The 22665-nt window shown below is 55.1% G+C and overlaps 1 protein-coding gene across 11 annotated transcripts in view; it reads left to right on the top strand.

Annotated features, from left to right (window-relative positions):
* LOC105731543 (zinc finger protein 707) overlaps positions 1–22665 on the top strand; it is a 45543-nt gene that overhangs the window by 14197 nt on the left and 8681 nt on the right. For 5 of the 11 annotated variants that reach the window (XM_064383166.1, XM_064383161.1, XM_064383175.1 and 2 more), the window contains 4 exons: positions 7557–8554; positions 10316–10453; positions 12300–12424; positions 12503–12631. In XM_064383166.1, the coding sequence (XP_064239236.1) occupies positions 7557–8416 (860 nt within the window). In that variant the 3' untranslated portion in view covers positions 8417–8554; positions 10316–10453; positions 12300–12424; positions 12503–12631. Of the gene's footprint in view, positions 1–7556; positions 8555–10315; positions 10454–12299; positions 12425–12502; positions 12632–18032; positions 18139–22665 lie in introns of all 11 variants that reach the window. The other 6 variants (XM_064383176.1, XM_064383163.1, XM_064383168.1 and 3 more) reach the window with 5 other exon arrangements.

The raw sequence follows: 22665 nt of genomic DNA, 5'->3' as shown, positions 1-22665 counted from the left end.
TGTGGAGTCCCCGGTGGGGAGGTGTGGGGTCCCTGGGTGTGTGGAGCCCCCCAGTGGTGAGGTGTGGGGTCCCTGGATGTGTGGAGCCCCCAATGGGGAGGTGTGGGGTCCCTGGGCGTGTGGAGCCCCCAGTGGGGAGTTGTGGGGTCCCTGGGTGTGTGGAGTCCCCGGTTCAGAGATGTGGGATCCTGGGTATGTGGTGACCCCAGTGGGAGGTGTCGGATCCCTGGGTGTGTGGAGCCCCCCAGTGGGGAGGTGTGGGGTCCCTGGATGTGTGGATCTCCCAGTGGGGAGGTATAGGGTCTCTGGGTGTGTGGAATCCCCAATGGGGAGGTAAGGGGTCTCTTGGCGTGTGGAGCCCCCAGTCGGGAGGTGTTGGGTCCCTGGACGTGTGGAGCCCCCAGTGGGGAGGTGTGGGTCCCTGGGTGTGTGGAGTCCCTGGTGGGGAGATTTGGGGTCCCTGGGTGTGTGGAGCCCCAGTGGGGAGGTGTGGGGTCCCTGGGCTTTTGGAGTCCCCAGTGCAGAGGTGTGGGTTCCTGGACATGTGGAACCCCGAGTGTGGAGGTGTGGGATCCCGGGGCGTGTGGGGCCCCAGTAGGGAGGTGTGGGTTCCCTGGGCGTCTGGAGCCCCCAGTGGAGAGTTGTGGGGTCCCTGGGTGTGTGGAGCCCCCCACTGGGGGTGTGTGGAGTCCCTGGGTGTGTGGAACCCCCATGGGCAGGTGTGGGGTCCCTGGTGTGTGGAGCCCCCATTAGGGAGATGTGGGGTCCCTGGGTGTGTGGTGCTCCCAGTAGGGAGGTGTGGGGTCTCTGGGTGTGTGGAGTCCTCAGTGGGTAGATGTGGGGTCCCTGGCTGTGTGGAGCCCCCCAGTTGGGTGGTGTGGGGTCCTGGATGTGTGGAGCCCCCCAGTGTGGTGGTTTGGGGTCCCTGGATGTGTGGAGTCCCCAGTGGGGAGGTGTGCCGTCTCTGCATGTGTGGAACCCCGAGTGGGGAGGTGTGGGGGTCCCTGTTTGTGTGGAGCCCCATTGGGGTGGTGTCGGGTCCCTGGGTGTGTGGAGTCCCCAGTGGGGACGTGTGGGGATCCTGGACGTGTGGAGCCCCCTGTAGGGAGGTGTGGAACCCTGAGGAGGGAGTTGGCGGGTCCCTGGGTGTGTGGAGTCCCTGGTGGGGAAGTGTGGGGTCCCTGGGTGTGTGGAGCCCTCCAGTGGTGAGCTGTGGGGTCCCTGGATGTGTGGAGCCCCCCAGTTGGGAGGTGTGGGGTCCCTATATGTGTGGAGCTCCCAGTGGGGAGATGTGGGGTCAATAGGTGTGTGGATTCCCCAATGGGGAGGTGTGGGGTCTTGGCGTGTGGAGCCTCCCAGTGGGGAGGTGTGGGGTTCCTGGATGTGTGAAACCTCAATGGGGAGGTGTGGGGTCCCTGGGCGTGTGGAGTCCCCAGTGCGGAGATGTGGGGTCCCTGGGTGTGTGGAGCCCCCAGTCGGGAGATGTGGGGTCCCTGGGTATGTGGTGTCCCCAGTCGGGAGGTGTGGGGTCCCTGGGTATGTGGAGCCCCCAGTGGGGAGGTGTGGGGTCTCTGCATGTGTGGAGCCCCCGGTGGGGAAGTGTGGGGTCCCTGGGCGTGTGGAGCCCTCAGTGGGGAGGTGTGGGGTCCCTGGATGTGTGGAGCTCCCGGTCGGGAGGTGTGGGGTCAGTCGGTGTGTGGAGTCCCCACTGGCCAGGTGTTGGGTCCATGGGTTTGTGGAGTCCCCCAATGCAGAGATGTGGGGTCCCTGGATGTGTGGAGCTCCCAGTGGGGAGGTGTGGGGTCTCTGGGCGTGTGGAGCCCCCAGTGGGGAGGTGCTGGGTCCATGGGTTTGTGGAGTCCCCCAATGCAGAGATGTGGGGCCTTGGATGTGTGGAGCTCCCAGTGGGGAGGTGTGGGGTCTCTGGGCGTGTGGAGTCCCCAATGGGGAGGTGTGGGGTCTCTGGGCATGTGGAGCGCCCAGTGAGGAGGTGTTGGGGAGGTGTGGTGTCCCTCGGCGTGTGGAGCCCTCAGTTGGGAGGTGTGGGGTCCCTGGGTATGTGGAGTCCCCAGTGGGGAGGGGTGGGGTCCCAGGGTGTGTGGAGCCCCCCAGTGGGGATGTGTGGGGTCACTGGACGTGTGGAACCCCGAATGGGGCGGTGTGGGGTTCCTCGGCGTGTGGAGCCCTCAGTGTGGAGGTGTCGGGTCCCTGGGTCTGTGGAGTCTCCAGTGGGGAGATGTCGGGTTTCTGGACGTGTGGAGTCCCCTGTGGGGAGGTGTGGGGTCCCTGGGCGTGTGGAGCTCTCAGTGGGGAGGTGTGGGGTCCCTGGGTATGTGCAGTCCCCGGTGGGGTCATGTGGGGTCCCTGGGCGTGTGGAGCCCCCCAGTGGAGAGGTGCGGGGTTCCTGGACTTGTGGAACCTTGAATTGGGAGGTGTGGGGTCCCTGGGTGTGTGAAGCCCCCAGTGGGGAGGTGTGGGGTCCCTGGGCGTGTGGAGCCCTCAGTGGGGAGGTGTGGGGTCCCTGGGCGTGTGGAGCCTCCAGTGGGGAGGTGTAGGGTCCCTGGGTGTGTGGAGCCCTCAGTGGGGAGGTGTTGGGTCCCTGGGCGTGTGGAGCCCCCGGTGTGGAGGTGTGGGGTCCCTGGGCATTTGGAGCCCTCGTTGGGGAGATGTGGGGTCCCTGGGCTTGTGGAGCCTCCAGTGGGGAGGTGTGGGGTGCCTGGTTGTGTGGAGTCCCCGGTGGGGAGGTGTGGGGTCCCTGGGTGTGTGGAGCCCCCCAGTGGTGAGGTGTGGGGTCCCTGGATGTGTGGAGCCCCCAATGGGGAGGTGTGGGGTCCTTGGGCCTGTGGAGCCCCCAGTGGGGAGGTGTGGGGTGCCTGGGTGTGTGGAGTCCCTGGTTCGGAGATGTTTGATCCTTGGGTATGTGGTGACCCCAGTGGGGAGGTGTGGGATCCCTGGGTGTGTGGAGCCCCCCAGTGGGGAGGTGTGGGGTCCCTGGATGTGTGGATCTCCCAGTGGGGAGGTATAGGGTCTCTGGATGTGTGGAATCCCCAATGGGGTGGTAAGGGGTCTCTTGGCGTGTGGAGCCCCCAGTCAGGAGGTGTTAGGTCCCTGGATGTGTGGAGCCCCCAGTGGGGAGGTGTGGGGTCCCTGGATGTGTGGAACCCCGAGTGGGGAGATGTGGGGTCCCTGGGTGTGTGGAGCCCCAGTGGGGAGGTGTGGGGTCCCTGGGCGTTTGGAGTCCCCAGTGCGGAGGTGTGGGTTCCCTGGACATGTGGAACCCCGAGTGTGGAGGTGTGGGGTCCCTGGGTGTGTGGGGCCCCCAGTGGGGAGGTGTGGGGTCCCTGGGCGTGTGGGGCCTCCAGTGGGGAGGTGTGGGGTCCCTGGGCGTGTGGGGCCCCCAGTGGGGAGGTGTGGGGTCCCTGGGCGTGTGGGGCCCCCCAGTGGGGGTGTGTGGAACCCCCATGGGCAGGTGTGGGTTCCCTGGGTGTGTGGAGCCTCCATTGGGGAGGTGTGGGGTCCCCGGGCGTGTGGAGTCCCCCAGTAGCGAGGTGTTGGGTCCCCTGGTGTGTGGTGCTCCCAGTAGGGAGGTGTGGGTTCTCTGGGTGTGTGGAGCCCTCAGTGGGGCGGTGTGGGGTCTCTGGGCATGTGGAGCCTCTAGTGGGGAGGTGTCATGTCCCTGGGTGTGTGGAGTCCCCAGTGGGGAGGTGTGGGGGTTCCTGGACGTGTGGAACCCCGAGCAGGTAGTTGTGGGGTCCCTGGGTGTGTGGAGCTCCCAGTGGCGAGGTGTGGGGTCAATAGGTGTGTGGATTTCCCAATGGGGAGGTGTGGGGTATCGGCGTGTGGAGCCCCCAGTGGGGAGGTGTGGGTTCCCTGGGTGTGTCAAGTCCCCAGTGGGGAGGTTTGGGTGTCCTGGACGTGTAGAGCCCCCTGTGGGGAGGTGTGGGGTCCCTGGGCGTTTGGATCCCTCAGTGGGGAGGTGTGGGGTCCCTGTGTATGTGGAGTCCCCTGTGGGGAGGTGTGGGGTCCCTGGGCATGTGGAGCCCTCAGTGGGGAGGTGTCGGGTCCCTGGGTGTGTGGAGTCCCCAGTGGGGAGGTGTGGGGATCCTGGACGTGTCGAGCTCCCTGTGGGGAGGTGTGGTGTCCCTGGATGTGTGGAACCCCGAGGAGGGAGATGGGGGATCCCTGGGTGTATGGAGTCCCTGGTGGGGAAGTGTGGTGTCCCTGGGTGTGTGGAGCCCCCCAGTGGTGAGGTGTGGGGTCCCTGGATGTGTAGAGCCCCCCAGTTGGGAGGTGTGGGGTCCCTGTATGTGTGGAGCTCCCAGTGGGGAGGTGTGGGGTCAATAGGTGTGTGGATTCCCCAATGGGGAGGTGTGGGGTCTTGGCGTGTGGAGCCTCCCAGTGGGGAGGTGTGGGGTTCCTGGATGCGTGAATCCCCAATGAGGAGGTGTGGGGTCCCTGGGCGTGTGGAGTCCCCAGTGCGGAGATGTGGGGTCCCTGGGTGTGTGGAGCCCCCAGTCGGGAGATGTGGGTTCCCTGGGTATGTGGAGTCCCCAGTGGGGAGGTGTGGGGTCTCTGGGTGTGTGGAGCCCCCAGTGGGGAGGTGTGGGGTCCCTGGGCGTGTGGAGCCTTCAGTGGGGAGGTGTGGGGTCCCTGGATATGTGGAGCTCCCAGTCGGGAGGTGTGGGGTCAATCGGTGTGTGGAGTCCCCAATGGCGAGGTGTTGGGTCCATGGGTTTGTGGAGTCCCCCAATGCAGAGATGTGGGGTACCTGGATGTGTGGAGCTCCTAGTGGGGAGGTGTGGGGTCTCTGGGCGTGTGGAGCCCCCAGTGGGGAGGTGCTGGGTCCATGGGTTTGTGGAGTCCCCAATGCAGAGATGTGGGGTCCCTGGATGTGTGGAGCTCCCAGTGGGGAGGTGTGGGGTCTCTGGGCATGTGGAGTCCCCAATGGGGTTGTGTGGGGTCTCTGGGCATGTGGAGCGCTCAGTGAGGAGGTGTTGGGGAGGTGTGGGGTCCCTGGGCGTGTGGAGCCCTCAGTTGGGAGGTGTGGGGTCCCTGGGCGTGTGGAGCCCTCAGTTGGGAGGTGTGGGGTCCCTGGGTGTGTGGAGCCCTCAGTGGGGAGGTGTGGGGTCCCTGGGTGTGTGGAGCCCTCAGTGGGGAGGTGTGGGTTCCCTGGACGTGTGGAGCCTCAAGTGGGGAGGTGTTGGGTCCCTGGGTGTGTGGAGTCCCCAGTGGGGAGGTGTGGGGTTCCTGGACGTGTGGAACCCTAAGTAGGGAGGTGTGGGGTCCCTGGGTGTGTGGAGCCCCCGGTCGGGAGGTGTGGGGTCCCTGCGCATTTGGAGCCCTCGGTGGGGAGGTGTGGCATCCCTTGGCGTGTGGAGCCTCCAGTGGGGAGGTGTGGGGTGCCTGGTTGTGTGGAGTCCCCGGTGGGGAGGTGTGGGGTCCCTGGGTGTGTGGAGCCCCCCAGTGGTGAGGTGTGGGGTCCCTGGATGTGTGGAGCCCCCAGTCGGGACGTGTGGGGTCCCTGGGTGTGTGGAGTCCCCAGTTCGGAGATGTGGGGTCCTTGGGTATATGGTGTCCCCAGTGGGGAGGTGTGGAATCCCTGGATGTGTGGAGCCCCCCAGTGGGGTGGTTTGGGGTCCCTGGATGTGTGGAGTCCCCCAGTGGGGAAGTGTGCCGTCCCTGGATGTGTGGAACCCCGAGTTGGGACGTGTGGGATCCCTGGGTGTGTGGAGCCCCCAGTGGGGTGGTGTGGGTTCCCTGGGTGTGTGGAGTCCCCAGTGGGGATGTGTGGGGTCCTTGGCTGTGTGGAGCTCCCAGTGGGGAGGTGTGGGGTCTTTCGTTGTGTGGAGTCCTCATTCGGGAGGTGTGGTGTCTCTGGGCGTGTGAATACCCCAGTGGGGAGGTGTTGGGTCCCTGGATATGTGGAGCCCCCATTGGGGAGGTGTGGGGTTCCTGGACTTGTGGAACCCCGAATGGGGAGGTTTGGGGTCCATGGGTGCGTGGGGCCCCCAGTGGGGAGGTGTGGTTTCCCTGGGTGTGTGGAGGCCACAGTGGGGAGGTGTGGGGTCCCTGGGTGTGTGGAGTCCCCAGTGGGGATGTGTGGGTTCCCTGGGTGTGTGGATCACCCCAGTGGGGAAGTGTGGGGTCCCTGGGTGTTTGGAGCTCCCTGTGGTAAGGTGTGGGGTCTCTACGCGTGTGGAGCCCCGAGTGGGGCAGTTTGGGGTCTCTGGGCGTGTGGAGCCCTCAGTGGGGAGGTGTTGGGTCCCTGGACGTGTGGAGCCCCCAGTGGGGAGGTGTGGGGTACCTGTACGTGTGGAACCCCGAATGGGGGCGTGTGGAGCCCTCAGTGGTGAGGTGTCAGGTCCCTGGGTGTGTGGGGTCCCTGGGTGTGTGAAGCCCCCAGTGGGGAGGTGTGGGGTACCTGTACGTGTGGAACCCCGAATGGGGACTTGTGGCATCCCTGGGCGTGTGGAGCCCTCAGTGGTGAGGTGTCAGGTCCCTGGGTGTGTGGGGTCCCTGGGTGTGTGAAGCCCCCAGTGGGGAGGTGTGGGGTCCCTGGGTGTGTGGAGCCCTCAGTGGGGAGGTGTGGGGTCACTGGGTGTGTGGGGTCCGTGGGTGTGTGGAACCCCGAGTGGGGAGGTGTGGGATCCCTGGGCATGTGGAGCCCTCAGTGGGGGTGTGTGACGTCCCTGGGTATGTGGAGTCCCCAGTGGCGAGGTTTGGAGTCCCTGGGTGTGTGGAGCCCCCCAGTGGGGAGGTGTGGGGTTCCTGGATGTGTGGAACCCCGAATGGGGAGCTGTGGTTTCCCTGGGTCTGTGGAGCCCCCAGTGCGGAGGTGTGGGGTCCTTGGGTGTGTCGAGCCCTCAGTGGGGAGATGTGGGGTCCCTGGGCGTGTGAAGCCCCCAGTCGGGAGGTGTGGGGTCCTCGGGTGTGTGGAGCCCCCAGTGGGGAGGTGTGGGGTCCCTGGGTATGTGGAGTCCCCAATTGGGAGGTGTCGTGTCCCTGGATATGTGGAGCTCCCAGTGGGGAGGTGTGAGGTCTCTGGGTTTGTAGAGCCCCCAGTGGGGAGGTGTGGGGTCCCTGGGCGTGTGGAGCCCCGGCCGGAGGGAGCTGTGACTCCGAGCCTGAGTGGTGGAGAATCACGTGGAGCTACCCGTCTTCCAGGCAGCAATCTGGCTGCCCCTCCACCCTCATAAGCGGCGCCTGCGGAGTGGACAAGGTGGAAGGACATTCTCGTGGCCCAGTTGTTTCTGTTGGTCGGCAGGCGTGTGTGGGTGCCCCCTCACGTCAGCAGTGCCAGGAGTGAGTGGCCTGCCTGCCACCAGGGCTGGGGGGAGGTCTCGGAGCTCACCTTGATGTCTGCTGTTGATACGTGTGGCTCATCTGTGTTTCTTTGAATGAGTTTTCCTGGTCACTCGTAGCCATGCAGAGTGAGCTGAGCAGATGGAAGGGAATCGACGCACACGGCAGGAGGGTCCTCTGTGCTGTGCCGGGGGCACTGCCTGGCCTGGCCGTGGGCCACTGGCTCTGTGTAAGGGTCTCTGTTGCTTCCATAGGGGCAAGGAAGTCTGCAGACCCCAGGAGACGCTGGGATCATCCAGGTCGGGCTCACAAGGAAACCCCCGTGCGGCCGGAAAGAGCCAGGGAAGGAACCAGCTTTAGGAAGAGCTTCATGCTGGACACAGATGACGGGCAGCTTCCCAGAGCTGCTCCGGAAATGACAGACGCCACGCCCGCGGCTTTCCCGCGCCAGCTTCTCACGCGGTGTTGTGGGCAGCGGCCGGGCCGCGGAGAGCGCCGGAGGCGGGGCGCGGTCGAGCTGTCGTTCATCTGCGGAACCTGTGGGAAGGCGCTCGGCTGCCACAGCCGGGTGCTCGCGCACCAGACGGTGCACACGGGGACGAAGGCCTTCCGGTGCCCCGAGTGCGGCCAGACCTTCCGGTGGGCTTCCAACCTGCAGCGTCACCAGAAGAACCACACGAGCGAGAAGCCGTTCTGCTGCGAGGCGTGTGGGCAGGCGTTCAGCCTGAAGGACCGCCTGGCTCAGCACCGCAGGGTGCACATGAAGCACAGGTCCTGCCCGTGCGGCGACTGCGGGAAAGCCTTCAAGCAGAAGTCCAACCTGCTCCGACACCAGCTGGGGCACAGCGGGGAGCGGCCCTTCTACTGCGCCGCCTGCGGCAAGGCCTTCCGGACCAAGGAGAACCTCGGCCACCACCAGAGGGTGCACAGCGGGGAGAAGCCCTACACCTGCGGCGACTGCGGCAGGGCCTTCCGGTGGCCCAAGGGCTTCAGCATCCACCGGAGGCTGCACCTGACTAAGAGGGCCTACCGGTGCCACCACTGCGGGAAGGGCTTCCGCCACCTGGGCTTCTTCACGCGGCATCAGGGGACTCACAGGCGCGGGGCAGTGTGAGGCGCCCCCGAGGCGGTGCTGGGCTGAGGGAGAACTGCCGTGGAAGATGCTCTCAGCCGGACAATCAGCCCGAGAAGAAGCCTTCGCAGTCCTCACGGCTCCACACACCCCCGAGAAGTTTTACTGGAAAACTGCCAGGTGGGAACAGCGGATCCGTGAGTAAGCCGGAGATGGTGGGGGCTGCGCCTCAGCGCCGGGCACCCTGGGGACGTGCTGAGAGCGTGTGCGACCGTGGAGCAAGCCGCACTCCCGGCCCGGGCTCGGAGGCGGAGCAGCCCGCTCGGTGCCCACAGCTGTTGGCTCGGGGACTCCAGCCCGCCCTGGTTGCTGCGTGCTGGGCCTTTCTTCCTGCCTCTGCACCCCATCCTCGCTGTCCGGTCTGGCTTCACTTCCTGTCTCTGTCTTGGGCGAGGTGAGGCAGCTGTGAGCATTGCACAGAGGCAAAACCCCTCCTCAGCCTCTGCGGCTGGGCCATAGAAACGAGAGCCTTTGCATCACTGAAGGCTCGTTCAAGCATTAGTGGCGGTGCTCAGCTGGTTAGGCAGGCCACCCCCGTGCTGCAGAAGTGGCCTCCACCCAGCCCCACCACTGAGTCTCGATCACGCACCTGGAATTGGCAGATCAAGTTGGGTCTCAGGGCAGCGCGGTGGCCGTATTTGCCACAGGGCATTTCTCGGGGAAGAGGTGACCTCTTTGTTTTAAACTTAAGATGTCTGCTTCACCAGCCACAAATAAACATCTGCCAGTGGTGAACCCCCATGGGAATGGATCGGGGACACCCCTATGTTTCAGGTTAGCCGAACTGTTGAAGGATTTTGGTTTTTGCCTGTTTTTCTTTAAGAAATCCAGCCAGCACATGCACATGTAATGTCGGAATCAGAAACGAGTTTCTAGGGAAGAGGAGAAGGTGGAACATGCCGAGAGGAAGCCCTGAGTCAGTTCTGGCTGGAGACGCCACCAGACGGCGGCCTTCCCGTGGGAAGCCAGGCATGCAGAAAGGCCGAGGGCGCTGTGTGTGACCCTGCTTTGAGCAAACCAATTGCAAAGTCACTTTTTTTTTTTTTTTTTTTTTGAGACGGAGTCTTGCTCTGTTGCCGGGCTGGAGTGCATTGGGTGATCTCAGCTCACTGCAACCTCCACCTCCCAGGTTCAAGCGATTCTCCTGACTCAGCCTCCCAAGCAGCTGGGATTACAAGCGCACACCACCACGCCCATCTAATTTTTTTGTATTTTTAGTAGAGATGGAGTTTCACCATGTTGGCCAGGCTGGTCTCAGACTCTTGACCTTGTGATCTGCCCACTTCAGCCATCCAAAGTGCTGGGATTATAGGTGTGAGCCACTGCGTCTGGCCCAGATTTTAATTAGTTTACATTTGTTAAGCTTTGTTTTATGGTACTGTGAATGTGGTTTATCTTGGTGAATGTTTCATACACACTTGCAAAGAAGGTGTCCACCATCAGTGGGTTCCTCATCTTCCGAGTGCCATGGTCACCCTGGGTGATAACATTGCTCAGGTTCACTGCATCTGTACTGGCAGAGGAGTGTTAAAGTCTCCACCTGTAGTTGTGGGTTTATTTCTCCTTTCAGTTCTGTCAGGCTTGCTTTACATATCTTAAGGCTTTGTCGTCAGGTGCATACACTCTTAGAATTGTAGTACCTTCTTGATAAATGAGACTTTTATCCTAACAAGCTATTCTTTATCTCTGATAATATCCCACTCCCTGGCACCTATTTTGTCAGATATTGTTATAACTACTAAAGCTTGCTTATGATTAGTGTTTGCATAGCATATATTTTTCCATCCTTTTAACTATGTCTTTATAGTTAAAGTGCATTACTGCCTGGGCAATATAGAAAACCATGTCCTACAAAAACATTTTTTTTTTTTTTTTACATAGAGTCTCACTGCATCTCCCCGGCTAGAGTGCAGTGGCACAGTCTGAATTCACTGTAACCTCCACCTCCCGGGTTCAAGCGGTTTTCATGCCTCAGCACCTTAAGTAGCTGGAATTACAGGTGCTCATCACCGCGCCCAGGTAATTTTTGTATTTTTCGTAGAGACAGGTTTTCGCCATGTTGTCCAGGCTGGTCTCAAACTCATGATCTGAAGTGATTCACCCACCTCAGCCTCTCAAAGTGCTGGGATTACAGGCATGAGCCACCATGCCTGGACTCTACAAAAAATTAAAAATTAGCTGAAGATGGCGGCCTGCACCTGTAGTGCCAGCTACTCAAGAGGCTGAAGTGGGAAGATCATTTGAGCCCAGGAGGCAGAGGTTGCAGTGAGCCGAGATCACACTGCTGCATTCCAGCCTGGGTGACAGAGCGAGACCCTGTCTCAAAGAATTAATAGTGACAATAATACGGTGCATTTCCTGTATCGTTGTATAACATGTGACTAATATATGTATTATGTTTATAATTTTTTTGTTTGAGATGGAGTTTTTCTCCTGTTGCCCAGGCTGGAGTGCAATGGTGCCATCTCAGCTCACTACAACCTCCACCTCCTGGATTCAAGCGATTGTCCTGCCTCAGCCTCCCAAGTAGCTGAGATTACAGGCATATGCCACCATGCCCGGCTAATTTTTATATTTTTAGTAGAGGCAGGGTTTTGCCATGTTGGGCTGGCTGGTCTCAAACTCTTGACCTCAAGTGATTCACCTGCCTGAGCCTCCCAAACTGCTGGGATTACAGGTATGAACCACTGTGCTTGGCCTATAACTTTATAAACATGATTTTTTTTTAACATGATTTTGTATAATTAAGGCAAATTTGTGTATTTTAATTTTTTTAAATAAGGTCATAATACTCTCTGCCTTTTAATTGAAGTATTTAGATCATTTATATATAATGTAATAATTTAAATGGTAAATTTTTAAGTTGGCCATCTTTCTTTTTTCTTTTTCTTTTTTTTTTTTTTTTGAGACAGAGTCTTGCTCTGTCACCCAGGCTGGAGTGCAGTGGTGCAATCTCGGCTCACTGCAACCGCCACCTCCTGGTTTCAAGTGATTCTTCTGCCTCAGCCTTCCCAGTAGCTGGGATTACAGGTGCCTGCCACCATGCCCAGCTAATTTTTTATATTTTTAATAGAGACAGGGTTTCACCATGTTGACTAGGCTGGTCTTGAACTCCTGACCCAAGGTGATCAGTCCGCCTCAGCTTCCCAAAGTGCTGGGATCACAGGCGTGAGCCACTGTGCCCGGCCCAAATAATATTATACTATTAATATTGTATATATAACGTAAGAACCTTACAAAATATATTCTCACGTTACTTTGTAATAGTATAAATGTCTATTTCCATTATCCCTTTTCTCTTTTTGCTATTGGTGTCATGTATTTTACTTCTACAAGTTAGAGAGTCCACAGTAGATTGTCATTATTTCTCCTTTAGTCAACTGGGCTGGGCGTGGTTCTGCGAGGAGGTGGGCCGGGTGCACTGTGGGGCGGAGCCGGGGCCTGTGTGGGAGGTGGGCGGGGTTACTTAGGGGCGGGGGGCGGGGCCTGAGGTGGAGGTGGGCGGGGTTGCTGAGGGGCGGGGGGCGGGGTCAGAGGGGGAGGTGGGCGGGGTTACTGAGGGGTGCGGCCTGTGTGGGAGGTGGGCGGGGTTACAGAGGGGGAGCTGCACCTCAAGAGAAGGGCCTGGAGGGCGTCACCCCAGGGGCAGAGCCCAGGGCCTCCCCATCCCAGGCACACCTGTGCAAGCCCAGAGCCAACCCTCAGCTGTCTTCAGGGACACCTGTGCGGGGCCACGACCCCCCAGAGCACTGTGTGTGACCTTTGCTGCCGCCCGCGAGGAGCATGGCCCAGGCTTCCTCCTGTGGCTGCCGACTCTGCGCAGCACCCGGCTTCTGACCCTGGGGTTGACCTTCTGATCCTACAGAGTCCCCCCGTGTAGCTGAGAACATTCCCAGGCAGAACTCCGCTCCCCTGCTCCAAGCTGCACCCCTAGGGAGGGAGGAGAGGCCCCCTGGGGCAAAGGCAGAGCCCCCCTTGACACTCTCCCTGGTAAGTTATGGTGGGGTGGGCACAGGAGGGACCCTCTCTCTTTGCCTCTCAGTGACCCTGTAATGTGCCCCTTCCCAGGTGAAGCCAAGCGAGAGGGGAGCAGCGTCCTCCCTGACCTCACAGTCTGCGGCTCAGGTGGCCAACCAGGCCCTGATCCGGGGTGATCGGAACCGGGGTGGTGGGGTGAGCGTGGCCGGTGCACAACAGGTGAGCCCAGCCCCAGTCTGCCTCCTCCCCCATCCTCCTCTTCCCCTCCTTTTCACTCCCTTCCCCATCCTTCCCACTGCCCCTCCGTTGTCCAGTTGGCATCCCTCGAGGTCCTCAAGGCCTCCCCCCACTGCGCCCCCTCTGACACCTCCCCTTATGTGACTCAACTGTATGCAGGTCCGTCCCCGGCCCGGCCGGAGGATGTTCCGCACCTCTGCCTCGCAGGGGGCTGAGGGGGCTGCCAGGGCTGCCAGGGCTTTGCTTGGAGGCTACTCTCAAGCCTACGGGACTGTCTGCCACTCGGCACTGGGCCACCTGCCCCTGCTAGAGGGGTACTGCGTGTGAGCCACCCTACTCCCTTCATCTGGCCCTGTTCCTGCCCCAGCACCTTTCCCGGACCCTCCCCGGTCGCCTGCACCCCTTAGCCCTCCCTGCTTTGCCTGGACACGTTGAAGTTCCAGGGAGCTTGCCTGGGTCTCCTTGAGGGAGATGAGGGCCCTGCCCCAGCCCCAGTGACTTCCTCCGATAAACTCATGTCCGCCCCCAACCTAAGCAGCCATCGTTCCTCCGCTCCCCGCTGAGGCCATAGCACCTACTAGTTGGGGGCCCCAACCCCTTTCCTGGAGCCTCCCCTCCTCTGAGGCCCCACCACCCCTGTCCTCAGACCTCCACCCCAGAGGTCCTGCCCACTCCGCATCCTGCGCTGGTCTTTTCCTCTGGGTTTGCCTGGGGCAGCTTCCTGTCCTTTGTCCATTACCTCCCTACCTGCTGTGGCTTTGGGGTCCAGGCTGCCCCCCAGGGTCGACCTGTGGGGTGGGGACCTAGGGTCACCCCATGGCCATCTTTGTGACTCTGAGCCAGAGGAGAGAAGGGGTCAGCCCTACACCTCCTCCACTGTCAGGGACTGCAGCCTGCGCCCCCACCCCACCCCTGTACAGCCACGGCACCTGATCTGTCTCCAGGTCTCTGTAGGTGAGGGTGGGTGGGGGGTCAGGGTTACCTCCTCTGCTCACCCACAGGCAAAAACCCTGGTGTGAGTTCAGGCCAGGGCTGTGCAGGGCTGCAGAGATCAAAGGGCCCTGTGGGCAGAGAGCTGTGTCCTAGGGTGCCAGGTGTCCCCAGCTGCACCTGCCCCTGAGCTGGGCTGGAACACAGGCAGCTGGGAGGCTCACAGGGAGGAGCTCATTCTGAAGGGCACAGCCTGTGCTGTGGCTGTGGCTGGGCTGCCGGGAGCAGGGGCTCTGCTGGCTCGTGGAAGCAACTGTCACCATGGGGAAGGGCGAGGAAGGACAAGGTGTGAGCAGGGGAGCTGAGCAGAGGGTGGGAGCTGGCGCTGCCCTGGTGCTGGGCCAGGCACCTACAGGGGACTCAAAAAGGGAGGCTGGGCTTGGGAGAAGGTTGGAGGGGTAGATGAGGGAGCGGGAGGGCCCGAGGAGGTGGTGAGCCCGTCAGAGACCCTGCCATGGGCTTGTTTCCTGAGGGGTCTGCCCACTGGTCTGCTTGTTGAACTCCAGCAGCCCAAGGCACAGCCCCAAGGTGCTGAACAAGCAGGACACAGAGGCCAGGGGGCTGGGGGCTGGAGGCTTGGCCTCAGGCTAGGCAGAGTGCGGTGGGGTTGCTGAGTGGGGAAGCACAGGTGGGTACCCAGGAGTGTGCCTGCACAGGCGGCATCGGGACACGGACAGGAGAGCACGTACAGCGTGAAGTCGGAGGGGTCGCGGTGGACCTTGGAGTGAAGCTGGGGGGCCTTTAGTGTCCCCGACAGGGATGGGTGGTGAGTCCACAGGGGAAACCCAAGAGGCCACATGGTTAGAGGCTGCAGGATAGAACTGGGCGATTATACACACGTGGAACATGGTAGAATATTTGGTGGGTTGTGTTTTATTAACAGCAAAATGTGCCCCATCCTGGTTTAGAAGATGTGGAGGGTGCAGGCAGGAGGCTCCGAAGGCCCCAGCAGGGCGGCCAGCCTCTGGCCTCTCCATGGGCTCCACTTTGAGAGCCTGTCTGTTCAGCCGCACCCCAGGCAGCACCAAGCCAAACGTGCCCACAAGAGACGCTCAGGTGCACCCGCTCCAGGCACCTTTCCCACCTGGCCAGAAGCCCCTGCTGTCGTCCCTACTTGGGCAGTGGCTTTGGTCACCAGCTGGCTGGAGCTGTCCAGCAGTGACAGCGGGGCCACTTCCCTTCCTCTCCCAGCTGCTGGAGTCAGAACTGCTGCCTCTGGCGGCCTTGTTTCTTAAGTCAGTCCCCTGTTAGGAGTTATTACACTAAAAAAATTTTTTTTGAAAAGAAATAGCAGATCCAGGTGGTATAGATGCAATTAAAAAAATAGAATACAGGCCGGGCGCGGTGGCTCACGCCTGTAATCCCAGCACTTAGGGAGGCCGAGGCGGGTGGATCACGAGGTCAAGAGATCGAGACCATCCTGGTCAACATGGTGAAACCCCGTCTCTACTAAAAATACAAAAAATTAGCTGGGCATGGTGGCGCATGCCTGTAATCCCAGCTACTCAGGAGGCTGAGGCAGGAGAATTGCCTGAACCCAGGAGGCGGAGGTTGCGATGAGCCGAGATTGCGCCATTGCACTCCAGCCTGGGCAACAAGAGCGAAACTCCGTCTCAAAAAAAAAAAAAAAAAAATAGAATGCAGAAACACTAATTTCACAAAGCTAGCATCTAACAGCGTGGGACTTTCCACGCATGTGGTGCCAAAATGCATCATTCTGAGTCAGTTACAATTTCTCACCGGGGGTGAAAAAAGATACAAGATAAGCCGGGAAGCCTGGACAGATTCTTGGTGCTGGTGACAAAGAGGAAAGGCCCTGAGAACAGGCGGGGTGGGGGTGTCTGCTGGACACCGGGAGGGCAGAGACCACTCCCACCTGCAGGGGTGCCCAGGACCTGTCTCTACAGCTGGGATCAGCCTCGGCTGCACCTTGTCCCCTGCCCTCACCTGGCCCCACATCTGTCAAGGACCAGCACCCCACCATCCAGCCCTTCTGGCGTCCGGGCTGGGCCTGTGCAGGGGACGCTCATGAGGCTGGGGACACAGGTTGTCCGTCCGGACTGTTTTATTGCGCTGCAAAGCCCAGTGCCCCCTCCCCACTCTCACCCGGTGCTGGCCAGAGCCTTGCTGGAGGAGATGGCAGACCTGCCAAGGCAGCCCCTGGGGCTTCCCTGTGCCCCTTCCCAGCGGTCTGCCGTGTCCAGCTTCCTTGCCACTCCAAGGGGCATCCTTCCCGTCCAGCTCCACCCCTCCCTTGCAAACTGCCTGCAGCCAGCCCAGTCTTCCCCACAGCAAGAGCACAGACCTCTGAGAAAGATGCTAGGAGGCAGTGAGCGGGAGAATCCAGGTAGGACAGGAAATGCAGCCCTGAGGATGGAGGAGACCCTGAGAGGGAGGGAGGGAGGGACGGAGGGGAGCCCTGAGAGCAGGAGGCCCTGAGGAGGAAAGGGGCCCCAGAGAGTGGGGAGTTGAGGCACAGAGGTGGGGCCCTTGAAAGAGGACAGGGGACTCAGCGGGGCACGGAGGCTCACACCTGTAATCCCCCCATGTTGGGAGGCTGAGGCGGGCGGATCACTTGAGGTCAGGAGTTGGAGACCAGCCTGGCAAACATGGTGAAACTCTGTCTCTACTAAAAATAGAAAAATTAGCAGGGCATGGTAGCAGGCACCTGTAATCCCAACTACTTGGGAAGCTGAGGCACGAGAGTCACTTGAACCTGGGAGGCAGAAGTTGCAGTGAGCCAAGATGGCGCCACTGCACTCCAGCTTGGGTTTCAAAAAAAAAATGGCGTGGGGTACTGAAGCACAGAGATGGCGGAGCCAGACGCTCCGCCATGCAAGGCTGACGGTGCAGAGATGAAGACGCTGAGCAGAGAAGGGGCTGAGGGAAGAAAGGCACTGGTGGCGAGGGGCTGGAGCCCCAGTACTGGGGAGGCCAGGGGCACAGACGGCGCCTGCCGGGTGAGCCCCAATAGGTGGTGGCGAGGGGCTGGAGCCCCAGTACTGGGGAGGCCAGGGGCACAGACGGCGGCTGCCGGGTGAGCCCCAATAGGAGCCGAGCTGTGGCGCACTCAGCCACGCCCCAAGCAGCCGTGGCCTGGCAGCACCACTCAAGCACAGGAGGAGTGCTCTCCTTGCTCCGTGGGGGCTCCGGGTGGCCGTGGCAGCAATTCGGTCACCCTGGTCCAGGCTGCTGGGCCAGGAGACTCATTTCTTGCCTTTGAACGTGCCCACCTTGCTGTCCCTGGTGCCGTCCTCCACCGGGCCCTCCCCAGCCCCGGAGCTGCTGGCCTCCTCTTTCTTGCAGAAGACCTCGAAGCGGCTGTACACGCGCTTCTCCTTGCGCATGCTCTCCATGCGGCGCACCAGCCGATCGCGCTCCTCCGCGCTGGCCGGCAGTGTGCGGCTCAGCCGGCCTTGGGTCCCCAGGCTGTCCGAGCGGAAGATGGCCGAACACTTGTCCTTGTCGGACATATCTGAGGCCAGGCCAGGCCGCTAGCAGGCGGTGGACGGCCGAGCTCGGGGCTGCTGTGGTGGAGTTCCAGCAAATTTGATCAAACTCAATGCTTACGTTTACAGGAGTAAAGGAAAATGTAAGGTACTTAAATTTTATACTTCCAGAGAAGCCAAAATATCCATCAGACAATAAACATGTCACTTAGCAATTATTTCCATAATGACAAATAATTTATTAAGGAATCATATTATTAACACTTCCAGGAATGTTGAGTTTTATCTCATAGAATTTAACATTAAGACATGCAGATAACAGGATACAGAATAGATTTTTCCACTATCACAAATACTCCACCATAAAGAAAAGAGGAACTAATTTTCTTTTCATAAATCACTAATTTGTCTACCACAATTTCTTGTGGAAATGAATTTATTTCTCTGTAGCTACAAAGAAAAATCTCACCCAGTAATATTCCTGAAACTAAGCCCTGAGATTCTGCTTGAAATCATCCACAAAAAATATCGACCTCAGGTACTTATTACACATTTTTCGGAGAAGAACAAATAAAACTAAGAATTTTTTTTTTTTTTGGTATATTTAGTAGAGGTGGGGTTTCACTGTATTATTAGCCAGGATGATCTCGATCTCCTGTCGAGACCATCCTGGTCAACATGGTGAAACCCCGTCTCTACTAAAAATACAAAACATTAGCTAGGCACGGTGGCGCGTGCCTATAATCCCAGCTACTCAGGAGGCTGAGGCAGGAGAACTGCCTGAACCCAGGAGGCGGAGGTTGCGGTGAGCGGAGATCGCGCCATTGCACTCCAGAGCCTGGGTAACAAGAGAGAAACGCCGTCTCAAAAAAAAAAAAAAAACAGACCAATTCACTTTTTTTCTTTTTTTTTTTTTGAGACGGAGTTTCTCTCTTGTTACCCAGGCTCTGGAGTGCAATGGCACGATCTCGGCTCACCGCAACCTCCGCCTCCTGGGTTCACGCAATTCTCCTGCCTCAGCCTCCGCCTCCTCATTAGCTGGGATTACAGGTAGGCGCCACCGTGCCTAGCTAATTTTTATGTTTTTAGTAGAGACGGGGTTTCACCATGTTGAACAGGATGGTCTCGATCTCTTGACCTCGTGATCCTCCCACCGCGGCCTCCCAAAGTGCTGGGATTACAGGCTTGAGCCACCGCGCCCGGCCTAATAGTATTTTCTTTTCTTTTTTTTTTGAGACGGAGTTTCACTCTTGTTACCCAGGCTGGAGTGCAATGGCGCGATCTCGGCTCACCGCAACCTCCGCCTCCTGGGTTCAGGCAATTCTGCCTCAGCCTCCTGAGTAGCTGGGATCACAGGCACACGCCTTTCTTATAATCCTTTCGATTTCTATGGCATGGGTTCTAATGTTCTGTTTTTAATTTCTGATTTATTGGTTGAATCTGTTCTCCTTAGTTAATCTAGCTAAGCATTTGTTAATTTTGTTTGTGTTTTCAAAAACCACCTCTTAGTTTTGTTGATTTTTTCTATTTTTTTTTATATTCTATATTTCATTTATCTCTTATTTAATCTAATCTTTAAAATTTTCTTCCTTTTGGTAGCTTTGGGTATAGATTTTTTTCTTTCCTAGTTTCCTGAAGTATAAAGTTATGTTGTTGTTTTGCAGATTTTCGTCTTTTTTTTTTTTAAGTTGTAGAGATGGGGTCTTGTTTTGTTGCCCAGGCTGGTCTCAAATCCTAGCCTCAAGTAGTTCTCCTGTCTCAGCCTGCCAAAGTGCTGGGATTGCAGGCATGAGCCACCGTGCCTAGCCGCTTTCTTTCTTTTATAATTACATATTTATAGCTATAAAGTCCTTTGTTAGTGCTGCTTTTGCTGCATCTTACACTTTTTGGTACATTGTAGTTTTATTTTCCTTTATCTCAAGATATTTTCTAACATAGCTTGTGATTTCTTTTTTGACCCATTGTTTGTTGAAAACTATGTTGTTTAATTTTCACATATTTGTGAATTTTCGATTTTCCTTCTGCTATTGATGTCTAGTTTTATGTCATTTTCATCAAAATAGATACTTTGTATAATTTCAATCTTTTAAAATTTGTTGAAACTATTTTTTGTGGTATAACATGTTATTTATCTTTGGGAATGTTCCATGTGCACTTGAGAAAAATATATATTCTCATTTTGTTGGGTGGAATGTTGTGTACATGTTTGTTAGCACTATTTATAATATTCAAGTACTCTGTTTCCTTATTGATCTTGTGTCTTGTTGTTCTAGCCATTATTGTTAAGTGAGGATTGGAAGCCCCTACCATTAATATGTCGCCTGTGTTTCCTTTCTGATCTGTCAATGTTTGCTTCAGATATTTAGGAGCTCTGGTATTAGCTGTGTATGTAGTTGTAATTGTTATCTTTCTGAATTGACTTTTTATTATATAATATCCTTTTTTTGTCTTGTGACTATTTTTGACTTTAAGTCTATTTTGTCTGATATCAGTATAGTCACCTCTGCTTGCTTTTATTTACTATTTGCATGACAGTTACTTTAATTTTTTTCTTTTTTTTTTCATTTTCAGCATATGTGTTTCTTAGATCTAAATGACAGAATAAAGTTCGAGCCTTTATCCTGTTGCTTGTAGATAGGATCCTTTTTACAAAGCTGGATCCTTTCTACAAATCCACTTTCCAGTCTGTATCTTTTGATGCAGGAGTTTAATCCATTTAAAGTAATTACTGATAGGGAAGGACCTACTCTTGCCATTTTGTTGTTTCCTGTATGTCCTTTGTGTAAATTTTGTTATTTATTCCTTCTCTTACTGACCTCTTTTGGGTTTTGTTGATTTTTTTTGTGGTGACATGTTTTGATTCCCTTCTTGTTTCCTTTTGCATATATTCTATAGATTTTTTTATGGTTACCATAGGGATTATAAAAAAATCTTGAAGTTTAATAAAGTATTTTAAACTGTTAACAGCATAGCTTCAATTGCATACAAAGACTATTTCTTCAAAGCTCCTACCTTCACCTTAGGTTACTTATGTCACAAGTTATATCTTCATATATAATGTATTTATTAACATAGATTTATGGTTACTTTTAAGCTTTTGTCTTGTAAATTCTGTACAAGAATTAAAAGTGCATTTATGTACCAATATTGCATAGTACATTCTCTATATATGTCCATATATTTATCTTTACTGGAGAGCTTTATATTTTCATAAGACTTTATGTTACTGTTTAGCATCCTTTTGTTTCAACTTGAAAGGCACTACAGCAGGTCCAGTGGTAGTGAACTTTTCCAGATTTTGTTCATCCTGGAAAGTCTGATTTTTCCTTTATGTTTGAAGGATGGTTTTGCTGGATATAATATTTTGGTTGAATTTTTTTTTCTTTCAGCTCTTTGAATATATTATCCCCCTGCCTTCTGGCCTGCAAGATTTCTGCTGAGAAATCCACTGATAATTTTAGAAAGGCTTCCTTGTATATGACAAGTTACTTTCTCTTGCTGCTTTCAAGATTGTCTCTTTGTCTTTGACTTGACAGCTTGATTATAGTGTGTCTCATTGTGGGTCCCTGGGTTTTCTTTAACATTTTTTTTGTTCATATCTTCTGGTGATGAATTCCTTTAACTTTTATTGTTGTAGAATCTTTTTCTTATTTTTAAAAGGTATTTTTATTGAGTGTAAAATTCTACATTGGCAGTTTTTTTTTTCTTGCTTACACTGATTCTGTAGAAAGTCTTCTGTAATTCTTATCTTTGTCTCTTTGTATTTAATATGCCTTTTTTACTCTGACTGTTCTTAAGATTTTATTTTTGTTACTGATTTTAATCATGTGGCTTGGTATGAGATTCTTTGTATTTATTGTGCTTGGGGTTAATTGAGCTTATTGTCTGTAGGTTTTTTTTTTTTTTTTTTTTTTTGAGGCGCAGTTTCACTGTTGTTACCCAGACTAGAGTGCAGTGGCGCGATCTCGGCTCACCGCAACCTCCGCCTCCTGGGTTCAAGCAATTCTCCTGCTTCAGCCTCTCGAGTAGCTGGGATTACAGGTGTGCACCACCATGCCCAGCTAATTTTTGTATTTTTAGTAGAGACGGAGTTTCACCATGTTGACCAGAATGGTCTCGATCTCTTGACCTCGTGATCCACCTGCCTCGGCCTCCCAAAGTGCTGGGATTATAGGCATGAGCCACCGCGCCCGGCCTAAGTCTGTAGGTTTGTATTTTTCATTACGTTTGGAAAAATTTTAGCCATTATTCATTCAAATTTTTTTTCTGTTCTCTTCCCATGTCTCATGCCCTTATGGGTTCTAATTACATGTATATTAGGCTATTTGAAATTGTCTTACAGCCCACTAATGCCCTGTTCTTACGTTTTTTTTTTTTTCGTTTTTCATTTGACAGGTTTATTATAATTTCTTCTAATTCACTAATTTTTTTTTGCAATGTGTAATCCACTGTTAATCTCATCCAGTGTATTATTAATTTCAGACATTGTAGTTTGCTTCTCTAGAAATTCAGTCGGTTTTTTCGTATCTTCTTTGTCTCTATTTAATATGCTAAGTCTTTTCTTTAGCTTCTTGAGCATATGAAACATAGTTATGACAAAATTTTGTTTTATTTCAACTTTTACGTTAGGTTCAGAGGTACGTGTGCAGGTTTGTTATGTAGTAAACTCACGTCACAGGAGTTTGTTACATATTATTTTGTCACGCAGGTACTAAGACTAGTACCCAATAGTTGTTTTTCTGTTCCTTTCCCTCCTTCTACCCTCCACCTTCAGGTAGGCCCCAGTGTTTCTTGTTCCTCTCTTTGTATGACAACTATTTTAATGTCTCTACTATTCTCTTACTTTTGTCATTTCTGAGTTGATTTTGATTTCATTTTCTCAGTATGGCTATATTCTCCTACTTCTTTGAATATTTGGTAGGCAAATTATGCCTAGTATGGGAACTATATCAAGACCCTGTGGCAATATGAATACCTAAAAGAAAATAACAGTGTTTGCCAGTTTGCTCTAAGCCTTTCTTAGCTCTTTAGCTTGTTTCTTAAGAACCTGAACAGAGGGTGGGGCTCAACCAAGACTGAAGTTAAAGACGTAGAAAGATTGAGGTGGGAAGGAATGAAGTTGAGGAGCTCTGATAGGATGTTTCTCTTCTTAAGCACATAGGAGGCAAGCCAAAGATAATATGATGGGAAGGTTGAAGGAGAATGTCTTGAGAAATATGAAATGTACCCAAGGCTATGGCTGGGTGAAAGAAATAACTAAAAAGTATTAAAAGGATTTCTTTAATAGGTGGTCCTAGCTAAGGTTAGGGCATAGACCTAGGAAAATTGGACAGTGGTATTGCTCAGGCAGGACTCCTCCTAACATTCTCTAGATCCCTAAGTTTTTCCGAGCTTCCAAGCATTTCCTTACCCAGCAAGCCATCTCACAGCACAGATCCTACTCTCTTTCAGTCATCATTCCAAAACTCTGCAAAGCATTCTTCTCCATCAACTTTTGGGGTTCTGTATGACTTTTCAGGGTTCTGACACTTTGTGATTCTTTCTGATCTCATAAGGATATTAGAACTCTTAAATTCA

This window comes from Aotus nancymaae, unplaced genomic scaffold (genome assembly GCF_030222135.1).
Source record: "Aotus nancymaae isolate 86718 unplaced genomic scaffold, 86718_ANA_hifiasm-v0.15.2.pri h1tg000003l, whole genome shotgun sequence".
NCBI classification, from domain to species: Eukaryota; Metazoa; Chordata; class Mammalia; order Primates; family Aotidae; genus Aotus; species Aotus nancymaae.
This window is presented reverse-complemented; position numbering and strand designations above follow the sequence as displayed.